Source organism: Rhea americana, unplaced genomic scaffold, assembly GCF_003343005.1.
Source record: "Rhea americana isolate MKP2758 unplaced genomic scaffold, rheAme1 scaffold_13, whole genome shotgun sequence".
Classification (NCBI taxonomy): domain Eukaryota; kingdom Metazoa; phylum Chordata; class Aves; order Rheiformes; family Rheidae; genus Rhea; species Rhea americana.
In genome coordinates this window covers 427,519-450,084 of record NW_028185372.1, presented here as the reverse complement: position 1 = coordinate 450,084, position 22,566 = coordinate 427,519, and the positions used below count along the sequence as shown (strand labels likewise).

General features: G+C 44.3%; 1 protein-coding gene across 3 annotated transcripts in view; it reads left to right on the top strand.

Moving 5' to 3' along the window:
- The window catches only part of PDZD2 (PDZ domain containing 2), a 143,062-nt gene that overhangs the window by 111,955 nt on the left and 8,541 nt on the right, over positions 1–22,566 (top strand). For 2 of the 3 annotated variants that reach the window (XM_085326290.1, XM_085326292.1), the window contains 10 exons: positions 806–923; positions 3,181–3,313; positions 6,193–6,274; positions 7,225–7,328; positions 7,952–8,111; positions 9,237–10,024; positions 11,224–11,368; positions 13,085–16,724; positions 17,475–17,592; positions 21,337–21,438. In XM_085326290.1, the coding sequence (XP_085182416.1) occupies positions 806–923; positions 3,181–3,313; positions 6,193–6,274; positions 7,225–7,328; positions 7,952–8,111; positions 9,237–10,024; positions 11,224–11,368; positions 13,085–16,724; positions 17,475–17,592; positions 21,337–21,438 (5,390 nt within the window). The remainder of the gene's footprint in view (positions 1–805; positions 924–3,180; positions 3,314–6,192; positions 6,275–7,224; positions 7,329–7,951; positions 8,112–9,236; positions 10,025–11,223; positions 11,369–13,084; positions 16,725–17,474; positions 17,593–21,336; positions 21,439–22,566) is intronic. The other variant, XM_085326291.1, reaches the window with a different exon arrangement.

The window sequence follows — 22,566 nt, the reverse complement described above, 5'->3', positions numbered from 1 at the left end:
CTAAACACGAATCAGCCTCTCCACAGCCCATCATGTCCTTCTGGTAAAGGGCCGTCCTGAAGGTGGCTAACCCACGCAGTGCCTTCAGGATTACCCGGATGAGCTATCTGAACTGCTTCGTGAAGGCTTTTCTCATTAACAATAATAGTACAGGGTAAACTTGGAGCATATACTGTATGTAGTGGGATGACTATCTTAAAGGCTTGAGTGATGGCTTTAAAGGTTGGACTAAAAATTTGGAGAAAGAAGGTCAGAAATGCAGTAATTCCTATTTCAGGTACCCTGTTCCACAAAGCAAAGCAGAGGTGAAAATGAAGAGAGGAAATAATGAAACTATAGATGAYTTCTTACCTTTCCTCGTGCCTCTTTGCTGAAGGATGCCATGCAGATATTTAACAAAATAGAGTCTTATGGTTGGCAGTGTCTTCTCACATGTTCTGAAATACTTTTGAAAGTGACATCTTTATTTTATTGTACTCCATTCCTTTATGTCTCAGACGTGATCAGACCTTCTGTGACATTTTCAGTCCCAGGTGACTTCCTAGGTACTCTGAAAATTTGCTAGGGGTAGAGTTAGTCCTCTCAACGATGGACTTCAGAAAACAGTCAAGATCAGATATTTTCAATCCTGATTGCCACTGTGGGTCTTGACTTCCTGAATGCCTGCACCTAAGGCCAGCCCCAAAACAATACGTGACTCTTGGTCTCAGATGTGATGTGGGAACACAAACACTTGTGTGTCCGGTGTGATTACAATCTGCAGGGACTCAACAGTACTTTTCTTTGTACCTTTTGTTTTTCGCAGAGCCAGGGGTTGGGCTAGGCATTGGTGCCTGTTGTCTCACGCTGGAAAATAGTTCTCCAGGGATATACATTCACAGCCTGGCCCCAGGATCAGTGGCTAAAATGGATGGCAGATTAAGGTTAGTTAAAGCAAAAACATGCTGGAGTAGTTTTACAATAAAATGAGTTGAGACCTTGTTTACACCAATCAGTTGATGTAGCAGGGAGGGGATTTATATTTAAGTGTTCACCAAAAAGAAAATGTTTAAATAAAGACATTTCCAAGTGGTATTTAATACCCAAGAGACATTATTCTGTGTCATGGAAGCAGCATGATCATTAAGATTTGGGAGGTTTTGTTGTTTTGTGTKTTTTTTTTTTTAATTCTGTGTATAGAACGCTGAGCCTAATAGCATCCTTCAAGAAGGAGGAACAGCCAGAAATGCAGCTTCATTGATTTTTATCAGAGCTTAAGCCAGAGACTCCAAACTGGCAGGATATTTGCAGAGCTCTGTTAAAAGCGCAGTCACCTRAAACTCTTAAAAAGAGATGGAGGGAGTTTCTTGCAGCATGTTGTGCCCGTGGCTGTAGCAGAGCTTTTCTGCCCTTATTGTCCGATAGAAGCATGGCAGGTCGACTTGCCCGTCCTGTGCGCTCCACTGGGAAACTGGAATGACTGTAAGGAACTGTAAGAGAAAGAGAAATTGTTCCTGGGATTCCGTTGTGCTTTACACTGCATTAAGTGACAGAAGGTTGTTTTCTGTTCTTTTTTTGGAATCATCATTTTTAAAAACCCTTAGGGGAAACTCCCCAAGGCCTCCCATTTTTCTGCATCCCTGCATAAATGCTCGGGAGCACTTGGAGCGGCACGGGGGTTGGGGGTAGCGCTCAGGGCAAAGAAGCCTCATGACCCACCTGGAGCTTGCACCATGAACGCTGGTGTGGAGAGGCTTTGCAGCAGCCTTGCTTTCATGCACTCTCTGGCAGGGAGGGAGAGCTTTCCATTCCCTGCACATGCAATAGCCCTCACTTGCTAGGAAAACTGTGATAGACCAACTGAGTTTTGGAATAGGGGAACAAGATAATTTTGTGGTTGCATTCCTGCCAAAACTCTGCTACCAAATAGAAATGTCTAGAGAAGACAGTACTCCAATACTGACTTGCTTTCTCGTAAGCCCTTTTGGAAAAGACTGCAGTGTTGGTTGTGCCTGTATGCAACAGCTGTATCATTTTTTTAGGTTATGTGATTGATTATATCCAGGCATGCTTCCCAGTCTTCTAGCTCGCTTCTTTGAGACATTGCTCCTGTTGTCCTATCAGCAGTACATGGTTCCATAAGCCAAAACTAGGGATGGTTTTGATTTTGGAAAACCTCATTAATCAAATATGAGCTTTGCAATACCAGGAACAGTTTGAACCAGGCTTCTCTGTATCTGAGCACCCTCTCAATCCTGTGCTTGTGTAAGTGATTCTGTTTTCGTAGTTTCTAATAGTTACTTAAATCCAAAGGACAGGCAAAGCAGTGACATGATCTCACAGCAGTTTGTCACCTTCTGCTTTCTTGAGCCCAGAATATGGGCCACGGAAAGGCTGCCATGTGCAGCTGCCACTTTGACTTTGGCATGGAGACTTATAGCGCAATTTCATTTCCATTGTCACAGCTAATCCAGTATAAATCAGGCATCAGCGGAGTGTTTGAAAATATCTATTTTAAGTAAATGCTTTAATAATTACRGAGAATGCTTTAATGATATCCCTAGCTGATAATATTTTCTTTTGAATAGTTCCAGATGTCTGAGCACAAATGATCAAGAGTTAAGAAATTGGAAAAACAAAACAAAACAATTTATCTTTCCCTCTCAGATGATATTTTTTTTCTAACTGGCTTCTGTACTTTAATTTGAAGCAAATACAAGCTTATTTCACCCCATTTTTTTTCTCGAGTCATCTTGTAAACTCATATCTAAATCCTGAACTTCTTATTGTTTTTTGTGTTAAGTAGTTCACTATGGTGGTAAGGAACAGCCCATCGGAATCTTCTTTTCTTTCTTTCTTTTTTTTTTTTCCTCCCTCCCTGTGCTCAACAAGTATCAGGATGCAAAACTGTAACTGAAGTTTACTTTCTTCCTAGTCTGAACGCAGCCAATTTTCTGTGTTGATTTACTAGAGTTTGTAGCACTGACAGTAAGTGCAAAAAGGAACCCTGGACCTCCCTCCTGAAGTTCAACAGGACTCAAACTGTTCGTGTCACTGGGAGCAAGAGCAACACTGGTGGCTTTGCAAATCAGATCTTTTCCAGATACTTGTATCTTTGAAAAAGTTTGGCTACTCGTCAGGAGCACATGTGTTTCTGTATGAGGCAGAGGTGATTATAACTAGCTCTATTCCTCGCTGCAGCCGGGGTGATCAGATCCTGGAGGCGGATTCGGTGAGCCTGCGGCACGCGGCGCTGAGCGAAGCCTACGCCATTCTGAGCGAGTGCGGTCCGGGTCCGGTCAGCCTTATCATTAGCCGGCACCCTAACCCGAAGGTGAGGAGGGAACGTGTCGGGGTGCCGACGTGGCGTTGTCACCTTGTGCTGTAATTTGCAGTTTGCTGTCTGAAAAGCASCAAGTGAGGAATATTGGAGCTTTCTCTCTGCAGCACGTGTTGTGCAAGAAGCCAGGCTGAAGGCTTGTAATGATGCCTTCCAGTTTACAAGTTGTAGCAATGTTAGAGCTTCCTTGCTGCTTTTCACTTAGTCACCCRTTGAGCAAATGCAATTTTCCTGAAATTGCTTGGTTGAAGTGTTCCCATCGTTCCTCATACCTGGACCAGGAGGCAACGCGTGTACGGCATATGTCCTCTTTCTCCTTAAGGTTGTGTGGTAGTTAGTCTGTGTTTGAGTGGAATATAATTTGGAATTATATGGAAATCTGGCATCATCAGATTGAATTTATCAGCTATAGTAAAGTAATATGGATACTGTTTTTTAAAAAAGTAAAATCTATCCAAGGATCAAAGTTTTCCTTTAGGAACCAGAAAAAGAGAATCTGGAATGTGCTGCTACTGAGAAACTGTACAAGGGTAATTTGAAAATAAGAAATAAGCCTGTGTTTACAAAACAAGTGATCATTTTCAAGTAATTAAAAAAAATGATGATAGAAGATCAAACCTGTTTAACCAAGCTATAAGGAATAATAACTTCTTTTATTTCAGTATTTCAAAGAATTTCATGAGTGTACAGAACCTTCCTGTTTAAACAGGAATGAAGCTGTAAAAATATTTGCRTTAGGGAGTCCAGAGAGCTCTGACTTTTGAACTTCTAACTACAAATAGGGGCCTTYAGAAGAAGCCTGAGTTCCCCCTAGACGTGGATTTATTTTGTAATTAATTGTATATTTTCTGCTAAATCAAATATACAACMATAGGCAAATTGACCCCTACTGCCCAGACTTTATTATCATTGCTACAAAGTTTTGTGATGCAAAAAGAAAGAGGCTGTGGCWGGGTTGGTTGAAGGTGAGCATGGGAGGGGGTAAGAGCTGGGGCTACAGCTGATGCAATTGGTCACGTTTKCAAAGCCTACCCGAGGAGCGGGATTTGGGGTGAGGAGCCCCGGGAGACCGTGCACCCTGGGGCTGCAGCCSCTGTCCCGGGGCCACCACTGCTCCCCCAGGGCCAGGGGTGCTGGGCCCTACCTGCTGATCCACTCGGCGTGAGGAGAAACTGCGATGCCTGGCTTAAATCAGTTGCTCGCTATTACTCAGTAACAGAGGGAACCTATTAAATGGATCCCATTACAGTTTTCCAGAAGTGATATTTAAAATGACAACTCATCCTTTGCCAAAGAGTGCTGTGTTAAGGCTAAAAGTTTAGCCGGAGGAACCYAAAAACTTCCCCGCGCCCTCAGCCAGACAATATTGAATCCACAGTCGCCTCGAGTTGGATCTCTGAAGGAACGCCCACGTGAGGACCAACGTTTATCCTATGTCACTGTCACCCTTTCTCTGACAGTGCTGGAAGATCTACAGAATTTCTTTTACTSTTCTTTTGTGGCTGCAAATAATACCCTGGGCTGCAGATTGTAGTTAAGAATTAGCTTAGAAGAATTCCCCTGGAAGCAGTTTGATCAGCCTCATGCCGAAAAGCAGAATTGTTAGAGCTTGCAGGAGGGTGGATTTGTGTTGCTTTGAACTCAACGGCGGTCTAACAGGCTGCACCTTCACCCTGTACTTCCGTCTTCTCCATAGTGCTGCCATGTGCTTCACGCCGAGTTTCGCGCTCAGGACRTCAAGGTCCTGGAGCGTACACTGTGGGAATATGCTTGATCCACGTCCTTGGAGGACTGTGTGCCCTGAGAGCCRGGAGACTCTGAGTTTTCTCTAAGGTCACGCCACAAGCGGAAAACAGAAAGTTTCTACAGAGGTTCATGTTGTGTTAGACATTTTTATACTTAAATCTCTCATTTCATGACACAAAAGGTCCACGGTACGTTTTGGTGCTGAATATATTCAATTAGGTATTTTCATGTGCTTCCAAGAGAAATACCACACAATTTTCTTTCTTCTTGTTATTCTGAGTGAATGTGGCATTTAAACTATGCTGAAACTGCTGAGTTTGCTTAGGAATCTTCCAAATCTTCATGGTTCAGAAAGATTCAAGTTTTTCATCTCTCTTTATGCTTAATTTTAATTAATGTAAAGCAATGTGTATAGAAATTACTTTAGACAGAACTCCCTTGCTTTCTGTTTTTAAATACATACTCCTGCAGACTAACTGTTTCTGTTCTAACATTACATGGAGTTTTCYAGTAATAAGAATGAAGTGCACTGCAGTAATTCAGGACATAATTAGCATATTTCAAGTATTGTAGACCAGTATTATTCTTAAATMGAAGACGACATTAAATATCGATTACTGATTTAGTTTTCTTAAGAAAGTGAGGAGAAATGAAAATTAAAAAGGCAGCTAATATCTCAGGAAGTCTGGCTTTCTTCCGGTAGGTTCTTTAAGTGCTGAATGTCTTCTGCTGCTGACGTAGACTTGTACAAAGCAGCCTTTGTCTGTTCTAAAGTAATATTTCTCAATAAATCAATGTACAGTGTTTAATCGAGTTAAAACTGTGCCATAATGGCTTCATTTGATTTCTTTAACCYGGTGCAGTTTTATTTGGTTACGTAATGTGGCACTTGGACGTTGTCTTCGTGAAGGCGGCTGGTTTCTGCTTGCTGATTTTTGCAGAGGAGTGGCATGGAAGGACTCTGAGTCAGAGGCTAGAACCTAGGAGCGCTCAGCTAGCTCCTGTTTGCTGAGGCTTTAATATAGGAACATATCTGAAGTGAATCATGTATTTGTAGTAATAAGTTGTCAGACTTACCTTCACTGCTTCTACTCAATACTGATCTCTTGTCTTCTACTAAACCTTAGGTTTCTGAGCAGGAGATGGATGAAGCAATAGCACGCACTACTCATCGAGAGAGCAAGGACACCAGCTCCACTCATGGTGCAGGTAACAGCATGTTCTCTCCTAATATTTGCCCTTTTTCAGGTGTGTGAATGTTTAAGGATGTGTTAATGGGTTCYTCACCATCAATATTTTGAGGGCTCTCAAATTGAGCAGTTTGGAGGATGTGATTGCTCTGCTCACCGCAAAACTCTCAGCAAAAAAATACTGCTTCACATGGATCAACTCTGTAGGTCATGTTACTTGCTTTGGATTTCACTAGCCAGGCTGCCATAATCTAAAAGGTGGGGTGCCAGGAGGAGGTTACTCTATTTTCTGTTTGGGATTTCCCTATCCGTCCAGATAGGGAAAGGATGAGAAGCGTCAGCTCCACCTATCACATTTATCTATATAGATGACAAAAAAAAAATGGTGCAGCCATTCGAAGGAGTCTAGGTATCACATACTGGACTATGTGTTTTAACTCTGTCTTAAGAGGTCACATCAAAATGCTGTGCTCTGGCAGATGCTTGATAGTTTTGAACATCAGCAGTAGCATTTCCTGAAATGTTATAGATCAAAGCAAACCCTTGGTAATGGCAGAATGACCTGTGAGAGGATTCTAAGATTTTAATGTATTAGATTTGTAATTATCCTTCATATATCAGCAACAGCTAGGATCTTTCTGCAGTAGACCTTGCCGTTGGCCACTGATTTGTCTTCTGCAGTTGCACCTCATTAGCAGTGTGCTCCACTGGGTGAGGGAGACTCTTCTGTTTGTCTCCTCTTCATAACTCTGTCCTGTACCTGGCTGGTGTAATGGACTTCTGTGATAACTTTTTACCTGAAATGAGGGAGAGCTTGTGAGATGCTAAGTAAATCTCTCTTTATGTAAACAGTTCAGATAATAAGTGGGAATAAGCGCAGTCCCCAGCTCAGATGATAAATGAGGAGCTTGTTTGGATATGTGGACCACTGTTAAAACTTTTGGCATTTAACTGAACTGTGTTTACCAGGAGCTACACAAAAAAGCACCTCATCTAGTGTGAAAACCAAACAAGGAGAGACCTCATCTTCCCTCAGCTGGACTATGAAACGCTTCCTGGAGCCAGCTAGCCGGGTAAAACACTTAAATGCAATAAAAACAACTCTGCTTCAAATTCAGCTCTTACCCAAGGATTAAATTGTTCAAAACCAAACCTCTCTGCTCCTCCCCTGTCACGTGTGCTCTGGAAAGGGGTTTGTTTCTTAAGCTGCACGTTTGAATTGTGGTAGTAGGGTAGAAAAGATGAGATGGCAGAAGAGACCAACGCTGTGGGCAAGTTGAGCGCTTGCTCTCTGTACATAACCACTGTAGGGGGGGAAGTCTCTGCTTTTCCTGGGAAAGCCAAAGAAATCCTATGAGCTGTGTCCAGTAGTACAAATCCTTCCCTTCTCTCAGTGAAGAAGGTATGCAAAGAGAATTATGGAAATGAATGGTTTCATCCCTTGCTCCTAGGGGGATTTGACAAATATATATATATACACATATATATATTTGCTAAAAATGTATTGATGCACTGTATTTCAGCAATCTGCATTTGACCAATTAGCCCTCAGTAGACTGTGAATTCCTCTGTTTTTTAAATTTTATTAAACTTACTTCATTGACAAGGGTGAGGTGAGTGGGGTTATTAGTGCTTGTGTGCAGATAGGGGAGTTGCGCAGAAATGACCGCCTGTAACTGGTTCCACTTATCTTCAGCAGGGATCCGTCAGTTCGGAGGCAGAACTTTCCCAGTACTTCTCGCACGATGGCCCGAGCCAGGTGTCGTTCTCCGACRCTGTAACTGGCTCCTGCGATGAAGAGCAGCTCCATCAGAAGAGCAGGAACAGTTTGTTGGATGACAGCTCTCTTCCTCCCGGTAACCTGAGAAAGCGATGGAAATCTGGTCATTTGTCTGATGTGGGGGTGGTCACTGAGCTCTGGTTTGCTCTGCTGAAAAGACCGAGTGAATCCTTTGTTGGTAGGACAATGTCTGCCAGCACGGTGCAGACCGGTGCTGCTCGTACGAAGTTTTGGAAAGCGGATGGGGTTTACATCAGTACATATAAATGCCTGCTTCCGTAGTAGCTTGTCCAAATTGCTGCTCTGATTACATGAGAATGACCTTATTCAGTTGCTCTGGCTGAAACTAGATTGACAACATTATAGTCTTTTTCAAATTGCTCATGATCATCTGATTGATTATATTTAAATGAAAGTGTTTTTACCAGCTTCAAATACACAGCTTTATAATACCACATGTAGCGGTGTAAAACCAATCAAATGTTCAATTTGACATCAGATATTTTGCATATGTATCTTTCTCCCCATAGTAATTGGCTGAAAGAATCCTATATTCTCCTTACTGACATGCACCTGATTTCAAATTCAAGGGGTATTATATTTATTCTCCTTTTCTTGTGCTTCTCAAGTGATGTCTTTGTCTAACACTTACTTTTCTCTGAAAATTCATTATTTAATGCTGAAAAGCATTTTTATTTGAAAAGCTTTCTACAAAACCTGCAGTCCTTTCTATGAAGGCTGTGAAAAGGGTTCTTAGACTAATTCGTCTTCAGTTTGAAACTGAATGTTGTGTGCTTGTGTTTTTGTTTCTCACTCACTGTAAATTGTTTCAGGCAGCCCTGTGCATAGATTTAAACAAGATTTGAAAAAAAATCAGTTGTTTAAAGCAAAATACACATGTGTATGTGCATCCCTTTTTTTCTTTGAGTCATAGTCATAATTTAAAAATGGACTGAAAACAAAACCAGATGTGCCATGAACTGATTTCAGGAAGCACCGGTAAATTGTGGAGCCATCTGTCATCTCTTGCTGCATATTGTAGTTATAACTTAGAAGGAGGACATGAAAAACCTACTTCTTGCTWTACGAGGGGAGGTTAGGCTTCTTCTTCAAACAAAACTGCACGTCCTCTACTGCAGTGGGATGCATGGTRTTAAAAATCACAAATAAATACCATTAAGATATAATACTCTTTTTCTAGCTAGAGAAGCAGGAGTGGCAAAAGCAAATGGTCCAGCTTCTCCAAGCAGCGGGAGGTCATCTGGTGTGCACAACAGACACGGGGAGTCTGTCCGGCCCGGCATCCTCAGCGACAGCCCCAAGTCTGCCCGCAGCCCCTTCCATCGGCAGCGAAGGGTCGTTTTCTACGACGGCGACGTTAGCGATGACGACGAAAACTCCCACTTGCAGAGAGGCCAGAGGGCCAAGAGCCAGGAGGACTCCAGCCTTGTCATTACAACCTCGTGCGTAGAAACCGATGGCGAGAGCCAGGATGGCGAATCCCCCCGATATATTGGCACGCAGACATCTTCCCCCCACTTCAGCCGCGCTGCAGAGTCTGCAGACGGTGCGCTGGAGCAAGCAGACTCTCCGTTCTTCCCGATCATAGCGTTTGATTACTCAAGCGTGCCCGAGGTTCGTCTCGGCAGCCTGAGTCTGAAGGAGCTCCGGGAAGCGCACCTTGAATCTAAGAGATCTCCAAAACTGGAGCACCGAGCTGTCACAAGAGTGAAAAGCATGATGAGCACCGAGTGCCGAAGCCTTCAGAGGCAGAAGACGGAGGAGCATGCTTCTTACAGCAAGCCCATTGCGAGGACGCTCCCTCACAGCAAAAAGGCCGAGGTGCCCGACAGCGCCGGGCAGGGCCAGGGTGAAATAGTCACTCTGGTTCGCAACGAGCACGAGTCTTTCGGCCTAGATCTGGAAATCCAGGCCATGCCCTTAAAGGTGGTCGTCACGGGGCTGCGGCCAGGTGGAGCAGCTGAAAGGGTAACTTTTTAACTGCTTGCTTTGCTTTGCTTTTGCTTTGCAGGGATTATATTTGTTAAGCAAGCAATCTAGAGAGTAAGAGCAAGGGGGATTTTGTCTCTGCTGGGCACAGTGTCCTACCMCCGGTCATTCTAAAACTACTGCTAAAGTGAAGAGTTTTTGATTCAGAAGCACACCCTTGCTGATTCAAAGCTGAAAAAGTCAAGAAGCAAATATACTAGTATAGATTCATCCATATTAACAGTTACAGTTTTAGGGAGATGCTGTTCTTGGATTTACTATCTTTTTACTAGAAATTAGAAAGAACAGTAAAAAAAGAAAGAAAAAGTGGCAAAAATGCTCATTAAGAGATGAGCTGTGTTGCAACCTAGTATGCGCATGCTTTAAATCCTGCTCTGTTATTTTATCTGCACGTATTTCTGTATTCTATAAATCTGATGCCGGGGGCCCAAAGCTGGCTATGTTTGCCAGGGGGTGGTGGTGCCAGGAAGGCATTGCTCTTCTGCCCCTCTCACATGTACACCTTGCAACCTGGATACTTGCTTCATGCTGGACGTGGGATTGCTAACCTTGATGCAGCTGTGCACATACAGGGTATTCTGGTGCACAGAGCTGGATGCAGCATTTTTAGCCCAGTTAGAGGCGTAAAGAGGGGATATGTTTTAGCAGTTTGAATTGGGCTGTGAGAGTTGGGGTGCTGTTCCTGCCCCTCTGATTTACTCTGAGAAATGCATTTAGCTTTGTACCACAAGGGCTCAGTCCCTGTCCATTTTATAGTCATTTAGGAGAGTCTGGTTGATCCAATAGGAGACAGGAACTGGGGATGTGATTCTTATGCAAAATGCAAAAATGGTAGATAGTGGTCCTACAGGGAATCCTGAAGAAACTGTGTCTGATCCAGCCAAATTCCTTTAAATGCAGGGAGTTGTGTCCTCCATCCTCATGTCGGTCTCTCAGGAAACCCAGCAGCTCTTTTGACCTTCCAGTTTGAGATTGATCATGAATTTCGCTCCYGTCAAAGCACAGTCTACTCTCTATTTATGTGCTGGCAAACTGACGGCAGTGGTACCTGTGCTCTGCAGTGGTGTGAAATAGGAGATGTCGCTCCTACGCTATTAATTGCTTCCCTGCAGTCTTTGCTTCTGTGGGAATGCTTCTGAGGTGTACTTAAAATTTCCTTGTATTTGTCATTGCATCAGGGATCAATGGGCAAGATGGCTGTGGGAGATGAGATTACCACTATCAACAGTATCCCCGTCAATAAGATGACTTACGAGGAAATCTGCTTGCTCATGCAGTGTCTTCCCACATCTGTAACCCTGGAGATCCAGAAAGCAGCATCAGGTGAAAGGAAGTTTGCTTTCATGCCATTTATTTTGAGTTCCAGTGTCTGTGTTGATCAGTCAGGCCGAGTGCTTCATCGCTGAACCAGGCTTCAGGCTTCTCCCTAGCACCATGGTGAGGGATGGAAACCTAATCCTGTGTGAAGTGCTCAAGCTCCCATTTATAGTACATCCCTCCTGTCAGAGTGTGCACAGGTCTGAGTCATCTCCTGCAGACCTGGAGTTAACTCACCAGCAATGATGCACTGGCAGCCAATTTTATTGCTGTGCTTGTTCCGTAAATATTTTGACCCTATAATCACATCTGTCTCTTTTAAAAGCTGAAGCTTAAGTTGGATTTTATTATCTTATTGTGTGTTCACAAAAATTGTGTGTTCTTTTTCCTTCCCTTTCATGAGTGGAAATTGTCTAATATGCAAAAAGGAGAAGCAGAAAACCCAAGAACTGGAATCTTATCAAAATGTTTGCATGTTTCTTAAAAAAAAAATCTAGTTTAAATTGGAACGTTGGTGCCTGTTTTGTTCCTTGCTGAGGTTGATTTATGCTGCTACAGCAATATTATTCATATCCACAGATTGTACAAATTACGTGGTCTGGAAATGAGTGTTTGAAAAAGAAAGCACACTTTTCAAATGCAGAAAGAACATAATATTTTGCTTCCTTCTGGCTTATGATCTTCTTTGCATACCTATTAATACCTGGGAGCCAGAATTACTTCCAGATGCTTCAGTTCCGGTTGTTCTTTAAGGAATTCTTGGCAGGGCAGAGTCAGTTCCCATTTCCTTAGATTACTGTGACTTTTGTAGACTCTAGCACTGGAGTAGGTGCAGATTGGTGCTACTTTGTTGGGCACCTCTCCTGCTCTCCCCTTCCCTTTGCCCTGCCTCACTGGTGGAGATGAGGATCTCCTCAACATGTGATTCAGCCTGCTGAAGCAAGGCAGTACTTCAGGTGCTAACCAGGTTGAATGTCCCAGAAGCAGTGAAGGAAGGCGCAAGCAGATGTTTGGGGTGAACCTGCAGGAATCAAAGAGCTGGAAAAATGAGTGAGTTGGAATGCATTTGAGTGCGGTGGTGACAGGGAGGTCAGTAGGTTGCCCAGGACTGGGTTAAACATGTACTGGAAGTGAGGAAAGCTCTGTGCCAGAAATCCTCTAAAGCCCTTATGCTTAACGCACAGCCCTTATGTGGGTATTACATCGTCCATGTGTGTCACATTAAACACGTGCAGAAGTGCCTAGAGGATCAGAGTTAAGGTATTTATGCACAGCTCATCAGTCTGTTATCTGTTCACCTTTGGTTGCTCTGCCAGGGCTTTGCGTCCTCTGTGCAATCTGCTGAAGGCATCTTCGATCAAAAAAGCAATGAGAAATGATACTGCTCAGCCTGACTTTACTGCATGCTGATACTTTGGTACTGGCTGCTTGGCTGTTTAAATCTCAAAGATGGGAATTAAACAGATTGTGACTACCTACCCAGAATAGATTGCTCCCTCGTGTGTGCCACTCAAATACACAAGGTTATGATTAACTGGAGTTGTTGTAAACATCATTACAGAAGAGGAGGAGTGCAGAGCAAAAGGAAAACATCTAGGCTGAATATGTGGGTGTCTGTTTTTGTAATAAAACCTGGTGTTTTGTATATCACTTTCTGTATCTGACAGGATTTTATATTCATGGAGGGGTTTTTTGTTTGTTTGTTTTTAAATCTTGATGCAGCTGTCAGCAGATTTACCAACCTTATCCTGACTCCAGGGCTAGATGGTCAAAATCAGACTGATCTCAGCAACCTCCTTGTGGCTGAAGAAGAGAGCTGTGAGAAGCGAGAAGGAGCCTGTTTGCAGAATGATGGTCCAGGCTGTGCAGCGGAGAGACCAACACTGCCACCTCATGCTAAGARCAAAGATGTACAAACAGGCGCCCCAAGAGGGGCTGAGGACAGCGCTGCCATCCCTGTCACCAACATCGATGACTTGCTCGGCCAGGTGAGCGCCCCAGAGGGCGGAGGTTCACGGACCCCGTCGCGAGCGGAAAGCCCCCTCCGAGAGGAGTACACCACGATGTGCTGCTGTGGGACTGACGAAGGCTGTCCTGGCTCCGAGCCACGGCCAGCGAAGAAGGAGCTGCTGGAAAAAACTGTGAATTGTGCAGCTAACACACAAGGGGTTTTGGGGCTGTCTGCGTTAGACTCCATTAACCCAGGCAAACTTTTTACTGTGAATAAAAACTCTTTAAATAACTATTCTAGGAATTTTAGCAGTTTAAGTGAGAACGAGTTGCCTGCGACAAACTCTCTGGAAGGTAAGAGAAGTGACCCGTTGCCAAAGTCTATGTATGGGGCCGCAGAGGATTCTCACTCGGACACGGAGTCTGTCACGGAAACCTTTGACGCTGCTAGTGACGTGTTGCTCATGCCCTGTGCTGCTGCTAATGCCCCTGCAGACTGTGCTATAACAGAGTCGGATGAGGAGCAAATCGAGATTTGTTGCACAAATAACGAGCCGCAGAAGCCTGCTCAGGAGCAGCTTCTTCCATCTGCGACAAGCTTATCCCCTCTGTCCTCCCTGGATCCTTACAGCAGTGGAGTTTTGCAGACTGAGGACTGCACAATGTGCGGGTCGTTGGAGATGAGCATTAACAAACTAGAACTGGAAGATCGGACTGGTTCCACCCCAGGTGCCTCACAGCATTTAGATGTCTCCTCTGCATCCCTCTCTTCTCCTTCCTTGGTTTTCCTGCCAGAAGAAGACACYCTGAAAAATTCAGTAGGTATTCCTGAAGTTTACTCTTTGCATAACAATTGTGCCTTAAGTGCAGAAGAACATAAGGGCTTGGGCAGCGGTGGTGGACATATGAAATGCTGTGAATCCCTTGAAGAGGAAAGGTCTCTGCACTGCAAAAAGGTGAACTGTTGCTCTGCTGGAAATGTGAATGGCTTGGAGAGCAACTTGCTGGAGAAAGAGGAATATTATGATGAACAAAGATCCACATTTGAAAGTGAAACAGTTGCTGATGACTGTAATCACACCATTAGTTATTGCTTAGCAAAGAAAGAAACCGACGGTTTGTCCAACTTGTCTAAAACAGACTGCAGTCATGGGAATGCATCATCACAAAGAGCAATATCACTCAGGTCTCCCTTTCCCACTAGATCTAAAGATCCAAAGGCTAATGACTTGCCAGGGAAAAATGAGAAAATTAACTCTGTGACTTCAGGAAGGACTTCAAATGCAAAAATCCAAAGCTCAGGCATAAATCACTGCAAAGGAGCTGCAGTACCGCACAGCCCATCCTCACAGAARAAATCCTGTCAGGAGTCTAAGGCACAAACAGCACAAAAAAATGTAATGGAAACCCTTTTAAATAACCAGAAGGCCAAAGCAGGACCAAAGCTCAAGGGCTTCAGTATCAAAAGCAAAACAAAGGCAAATTCAGACTCTTCTGGGATTAATTCTACCAAAGTCAATGGGGCTGATCAGAGAAGGCCTTCTGTTTCTCCACAGCTGTCCCCTAAGCTCCAAGGGAAAAAAGCACCATCGTCCCGTAACTTACCTACAAATGCAGATCCTGGCAAGAGTGTTTCAGCAGTCTCAAAGACTCTGAGGTCAGAGCTAGAAAATAAACCATCTTTGGTCATTTCTGAAGAATCCCTCCTGCCTTTCCTGAATGGCACTAGCAGCCCRGTAGAGAGCAGTGAAATGAAATGTGGTGGCTATGGGGAGCTAACGGATCAGCAGCAGGGATGGGGAAAGCAAAAAGAAAAGCAAGGTTTTGCGCAAACTGAGGTGTATCAGGGTAAGGCCCTTAAGGTGGATGATTTTAGAGCCAGGGACAGTCAGCCCAATGCAGCTTCATCCCCTAAAGGGATACCAAAAGTTGAATATGTGAGAGGGAGAACTGAGAATCCGGGAACAGGCCTGAACTCAATCAAGAGCGTCAATAATGAAGATGACCTTAAGCAATTAGATCTGCAGAACGCAGGAACATCTGCTAGAAACTCCTCCTCTTTGAGGTCTCCTCCAGTTCAACAGGAGCAGCCAGAAGGACAGGAGATTCAACGCACTTTCATTGAAGTGAGGCTCTCCTCTTCCTCCTCATCTTCCTCCTCTTCCTCCTCTGCTTCTTCCTCACCAGCACCATTTCTGCAGCTGCCATTGATGGAGAAAACAGAAGAGGCAAACACAGAAGTGCCTCAATTGACGGAGGAGATGAAAGCCACACAGTATATTTCTAAAGTGGATGTCACTGGAGATAGAAATCTCTGTGGCTTGTCAAAACCTGTGACAAGGACTTACTCAGTGCCAGCCCAGTTGTCAGGGCACTTGAGAGAGGATTACAATGGTGCAGACATTTCACCTCATGCTGTGCAATGCCCTCAGAGCCATGGCGCAGATGAGAAATCCCCCCATTCAGAGACGGGAACGTTAAAGATGGTCCATCTCAATCTTCTGAATGGCCAGGGTGGGAAGGAGCAGGCATGCGCTTCCAAAAGCATCCAAAAGGTGCCTGGTGACTCACCTTTAGCCAGTGACGTTAGCTATCCCGCCACTGATAAGCTAAGAAATTTAAGGAGAAATTACTATTATTATGAACTGAACTGGCCACGTGAACCTACCTCATCTTTCTCCGTGAAACAGAGAATCAAATCCTTTGAAAATCTGGCGCATTTTGATAGGCCTGTTGTTAAGGCTATAGATATTCACTCGGCCTCTAAAACACCTCTTGGCAGAAGATCATGCAATGGGATAGGCGCTGGAGCTGCAACCAGCCCAACCGAGGCATCACGGGCGCTGAGACGAAGCTTAAGCTCCTATGGCAGCAGTCCGAGTCAGGACAACGCTCCAGCATCGCTGCAGCTGATGAAGTCATCCACGAGTGTAGACTTGTCACACGCGGTGAAGAATTTAGCTGAGGGCACCAAAGAGGCAGGTAAATCGGGGAAGGAAAGCGCTTTGGGAGACCTGGCTGCCTTACCGCCCTCGGTGTCGCAGGTCCGACGGAACCGGAGTCACGGCCGGCAGCTGCTGTCGCGCTCCAAGCTTCGGGAGCTAAGAGCCCTCAGTATGCCTGACCTGGACAAGCTGTGCAGTGAGGGCTTCTCCGGGGACCCGCAGGCCGGTTATTTCAGAACAGAGCTGGAAATCACACCTAGGAGGTCACTCGGTTTGCTCGCAGAGAGCAATGCCAACTTGAGTGCATCTTCTGCCCTCTCCAACCTTGCAAGTGGGACTAGAGTGAGCTCAAAAGGGAGCAGTCCTTGGAACAGTGGCTCGGGAACACCAGGGTCAGCTTCGGAGGATGACGCTGCATTTGACAGCTCTCCGGATGGGAAACGTTCAGAAAAAAGCTGGTCAGTCAGGTTAGTTCACGACTCTTCTAATATTATTTCCATTAGCAAAACAGACCTTCTGAAGTGTTTCTTCTTCATCCCCACAAGGCTCTTCTGAGGCAAAACTTTCCAGTTGCTTTGGACTTGCTCCAAAGCACATTTCAGTGGAAAGGCTTTGGCCCAAGTTCATATTTAACTAAAAACTTGGATGAAGTTATTTGTGGTCTTTGTCTTTCAAAGCTGCTATGCTGTTGTCTGGTGGTGGCTGCGCTTCAGTATGGGATGAAATATGTTATGCTGGCAGGGTCAGACTCTTTTTCTGTGTCCCCCCCCTTACTGTTTGTAGTCTGGTTTTTGGTTATGTAACAGTAGCAATTACTGTCTCCTGCCCACCTCTGCTGGGGAGATTGCCTAGCATTTGCTGTCAGTGCAGCCTCTGATGACAGATGAGTTTGTTTTCCTGCCAGAAACAGTTCTCAAAAGTAGCTGTCGCTTTGTTGTTGTTAATGTGTCTTGCTAAAATTATTGGGAAAGGAGTGGGGAAGCAGAAGAGCGATTTTCGGGATTATTTCTGAATTGTCTTTTTTTTTCCTTCCCATTCTGCTACCCCAATATATACCATTTATTACCTGTTTTCAAGATTTATGCTTGCTAATAACCTGGCACTCCGTCACTTGTTGTAGTGCCAGTTATAGTGTATACTTGAAACATCTCTCTACACATTCTAGAAATATAAAGCTGTCTGTTATATATATATATWTWTWTTTATATTCACTTTAGCTTGGATCAGATGCTAGTCTCAAGCCTGGACCAGCAAAAATTACAGTCTGTTTTGTCATCACTAACTCCAAAACGTGATGTTGCCACAATGCTCCAAGAAGTCAAAGCACAAGTAAAGGTAATAACTAAAAGATAAAACTAAAGTATGGGCAATAATTTTACTTTCTTTTCATGACAGATAAAATCTCCTCAAGACAATTTCAGAACTCTTCCAATGTTCCCCTGGGAGATAGTTTTTCTTCTGCTGTTTCTACAATGGCTGCTATAAACCCATGGCATATTTGGATGGCTTTTGTATAAGAAAGCTTATAGTTTGTCCAGCATGTGATAAATAGACCAATTTTAAGTGCAGAAGTATGTCTCCATTTTAGTTATTATTACAGCTGAGAAACTCTTGAGTTGGCCAGGAACTGCACGTCAGATCTTAACTTTCCACCAACCATCTGGGTCAGGCCCACCTTCCTCACRAGCAGAGGAAATTCTGCTCCTCTCTGGCTTGTAAAGCGCTCGCCTTTCACTAGCAGTAAGGTCACAGGAATTGAATTAGTCGTCTTTAATGCTGAACTGGTGGTGGGTGGGAAATGCCAGAAAGCGTGGCTACTGGAGTGTTTGTAGGAGACCCCTGTGCCCTCTTTGCTCTGTCCTGTATGTAGGAAGTAATCATTGGGTCGAGGTAACCTGCTTCGTTATTCAAGTGTTTAAAGAAGGCCTCCTAAGTGAAATGATTGCGCTTTTCCTTCTCTGCCCTGCTTGCGTTTGTGTGTTTGGGATGTGTCCACATTCTTTTTAAATCCGAAGTTGATACAATAATGATGGTACTGGAAGGGAAACTGCCATCTGGTCTKCATAACTGCTGGTTGAGCCGTGTTTGGAGCGTTGCTGAGTCGTACTCACAAAGGTTGCAATTTCGAATATAAAATGGACTGAGGGGAGCAGGACCTCCCCAAACTACTCAACTTCACCTTCTTCCAGGGACAGCCTAGCAAGACTTGCAAGTCTCAAGAGCTTGTTGAGCCAGATGAGTTTGGTAATTTTACCAAAAATTTTAGGATTGGGTTTTAGTCCTCAATGAAAGTGATTAAGTGTCCCTTAAAGCATTTTGCATGGGATCTTGGAGAGATTATTTATTCATGCCAGTTTCTAAAACCTAAGAAGTCAAATATTTATAAAACTGAGTRTTTTTTGGAATGCACTTCTTGTCTGCATAGTTTCTCATATCCACATTTAAGCCCAGTATGGCACATACACTGGAAAACTTTATGCTCGTCACATGCTGGATTTAAATCTACAATAGGACAGTTCTTCAGAATTATGCAATTGCTGAAAAATGAGATGGACATCTGTGCCTGATTCGGATTAAGAGCTTCCCCTGGGAAGACTTTGTCATCATCTTTTGATCTGAATAGTGCTGAATTTATTGCTAGCATTCAATAAGCACTAGTAATATAAAAATACATTTTATTGATTAGACCTCTATGATTGATGATCTTTGGCTAACAGACAAATCAGAGATGCAAGAGATTTGAGCACTTTCTTATTGTGTTGCTCATTTCTTCTGTAACTCTAGGCAAATTCCTTAGATAGAGATTTTAGCAGAGTAACTTGCTGTGCACTGCAGGGAGTTAATTTATACTAGCCTGCCTCATAGAGATATTGTGCAGTTAGGTGTGCTGATTCCTCCCGAAGCTCAGCAGATGGTCGGGATTACTGTAGGCCTTGTAATTCCACGGTGTGACTGATGAAAGCAGTAAGCATCCATCCCTAGACAGGTGTCTGTGACCCGTATTACATGTGGTTGGTGAGGACAGAATTTGACAACTGGGAAGTCAGGAAACGTTTGTCATCAGGAGTAGGAAGCAAGTGTTCAGGCTGAGTTGGTGACTGGCCAAGGATACGTGGTCCTCATATAGCCCTCAGAGACGGAGGCCTCTAATTGTTTCTGCAGTGTAAGCAAATTATGTCCTGATACCAAGAGGGTGAAACTGTTCGGAAGAATGTGACCTTTTAAAACAAAAAAGCTGCTTTAGTAGTTACCTGCCAAAGATGCTAGGATGACTGTCACGCTTAGCACACATGGTTGCAGGGGGCTAGCACAGATAGTTAACTAACTTTACTATTTCTAACCTAACATAAAGCCGTTCTCTCTTCAGTACGGGTAGGAAGGGTCCTGACAGCTACGAATGACTGCAGTCTAAGATGTTCAGCCCTGACTGCTCTTCTTTCCCCAAGCACTGATGTGTCGGTGCTTCGGAGCAGTGGCATTGATTTCTGACATTGGCTCTGTGGTATGCAGGGATGCCTTGAACACAGGAAAATCCTCTAGGGCCACTGCTTGGCAAAAGCATGCCCAGTGAGGCCAAGAATTTAATACTAAGCAATAATAGTAATCTGTGGTTCTCTGTGCCTTATGAAATGAAATGGAAAGGCAAGGGCTAAGTTAAAGATGTCAAGTTCAGTGAACTGAATATGTCATTTAATGATAAATATATTAAAAGGATTAAAAGATTCATTCCTAGGGATGTGTCATTAATTTTACTGTTGGCAGTTTCTGGAAATGATTGATGTTGGATGGGATCCCAGGGAAAAGCTGAGACTTGCTTTCTGCTCCCAGCTTCTGATGCTCTGCCACACGTTCGGTTGCTATTCCCTTGCTCCATCAGCTGACTGCTTATAATCCCACTTACGCCGCAAAAYGCGGCATCTGTAACAGTGTCTGGTTTGGTCCTAATAACTGTTCAAAAGATGGCACCAGACTTGCTGGACAAGAGTGCTTTTCCCTCATAGCAAATTCCGTATTTTGGCAGCATCCCATCACCTCAAAGAAGTCAGCTTCTCACCTCTGTTCTGATCCGGAGCCAAGTACTGCTCCGGTGCACACCAGTGCCAATCCATTCCCTATGCTGGACGCTCCCGTCCGCAAGGGCAGGCTTTAGTCCCGAGGGGTTCAGATTGCTAGTGGGCTCATTGCTTTCATGCCCTACGTGAAAAAGTTCTTCCTGCTGTCCTGTGTTACCCTCCCAAGCTGCAATTCGTAGTCTTCAGCCGTTGTTAGACTGCCTGGCGCTGCTGGGAAGAGGTTAATGCTGTTGTCTTTGTAACTGTTCTTCGAGGGCAGAGGAGAAAGGGGATAACAAAAGTGTCAGTAATTCCCTGTGGAGTACAGTGCTTGGAAGTGAAAGGTGACAGCGGGGGTGCATGGTGCCTCTGAAGCAAGCTGCACTGAGAAATGAGAACCGTGACGAGCTCTGGGATGGCTCGTGGGGTTGATGCCCTTTAGTGTAAGGAGATCAGTAAGGAGATCATCCTGGAGCAACTCACAAAGCATCGCTTTCCCCAGAGCAAGGAGACTATCTTGGGCCCGGGGAGGATGAGGGAGGAACAGGGCTTTCTGCTGCTGCTTTCCCACCCGTGGGGCTGTGACAAGCCTGTTTGGCCCCCTGTAACGCAGACCTCACTCCCCTGAATTACTGCCTCAGGTGCTCTGASCTGTGGCTTGTATTTGGGGGAGGAATGGGAAAAGTATTCAATTCTGATTGCAAAATGTCCCACAACGGAAAGTTTATTAAAGCCTTTGTAAGCGAGGTTACCCCAGGTATAGGCACCTATCCTAATTTTTACTTTGCTTTCTAGCCCTTGAAGAAATCCCTGCTGCCATCTCAGTTCTCCCATACTGCTGCTTCTTGAATCTGCAACATGAACAGAAATGTGCTTAACGTCTCAGAGTTTTAAATCTGAGTTGTGTTTTTCACTTGCCATAGCTTTGAGAGTACTGGGAATTTGTCATCTTTGAAAACTYGGTCTTGATTTTTCTTTTTTGTTCTTCCCTCCTTCCCCATCCCCTCTGCCCCCATTTTTCTGCTAGAGCAAAGAAGATGCATACTTTGTAGTCCTCCATAAAGAAGAAGGAGCTGGCCTGGGATTTAGCGTTGCCGGGGGAATAGATCTGGAGCAGAAATCAGTCACAGTGAGTGATGACTGCAAGTCATTTTTTGCAAAGCTCACTTTAAAGCATGCTGGTGATTAGATCAAGTGCTCGTTTATCAGGACTCACAGCAAGTCATTTGCAGTCATAAAACCGTGCCTCTCAGAGGCGGCTGCATACCATCTGCTACTGAAATCAAGGAGAGTGTGTCTGGGTAGTGTAGTTTTTATTACTGGGGATGGATGCCAATTATGTTTTCAAGCTTTAAAAGTGTAACTTGTCTGTTACTGGATGGGATCGGCTGGGTCTACGCTCCAAGGATGCAAATAAAATTCTGCATACAGCTGTAGTGCATGCAGCCTTCTGGGAGAGAATTTAATTTGCAGCCCTTGAAAGTGTATTCTGCACAGCAAAGTTTTGGAAAGTTTTTGCAAATCCTTAGAGTGACTGTTTCAGATCTCAGCAGGCAGTCTGGATTTCACTTCACAGATTTTTATTGCTGTTATTAAAAATTGTTGGATTTCAGTAAATGAGTTCAGAAAAGCCTTATACATCTTTCTAAACCAAGGGCATTGTAYCTGCCATTAAATGATTTGGAAAGTAAAAAGTGATACCCAGCAAATGAAACACTATCCAGAAAGGGATCAGTGAGACAGAGAAATCCAAGACAATCAGTGTCCCCTGTGACAGTGTATTTACGCGGGATGTGCTTTTAGATTCTACCTAGAGAGAGAGATGTATGCATCCATTAAATGCTGAGATTAGGAAAAGGGAATGTCCTCGGTCTTCGGGGGCTGCAGGAGCCATTACAGGAATGTTCTGGTTCTTGCTCTTATACATGTTCCTATATTTAACATTAAGCAGCCAGTGAGTTAGAATATGGTCCCAGGGTGGGGACCAGACTYCACTGGAGCACATCCCTGGAGTGAGAGGGAGCAGAAACCGACTCCTGGCTCCCTGAGTGGGTGGTGAAATAGCTGGAGTGAACACTACACTGAGTTGGGTACACTGATTTGCTGCCTCGAAGCTCTGTCCAGCAGGCCTGGGACTGTGTGAATGGGTGGCTGAAACCAAGTTCTGGCTGYTAAAACTGCACAGTGCCTGGCTAGACAAGTCTTTAAATACTAGGTCTTGCCCCTTTGGGCAGTTCCTGTCTGCAAATGGCACCCA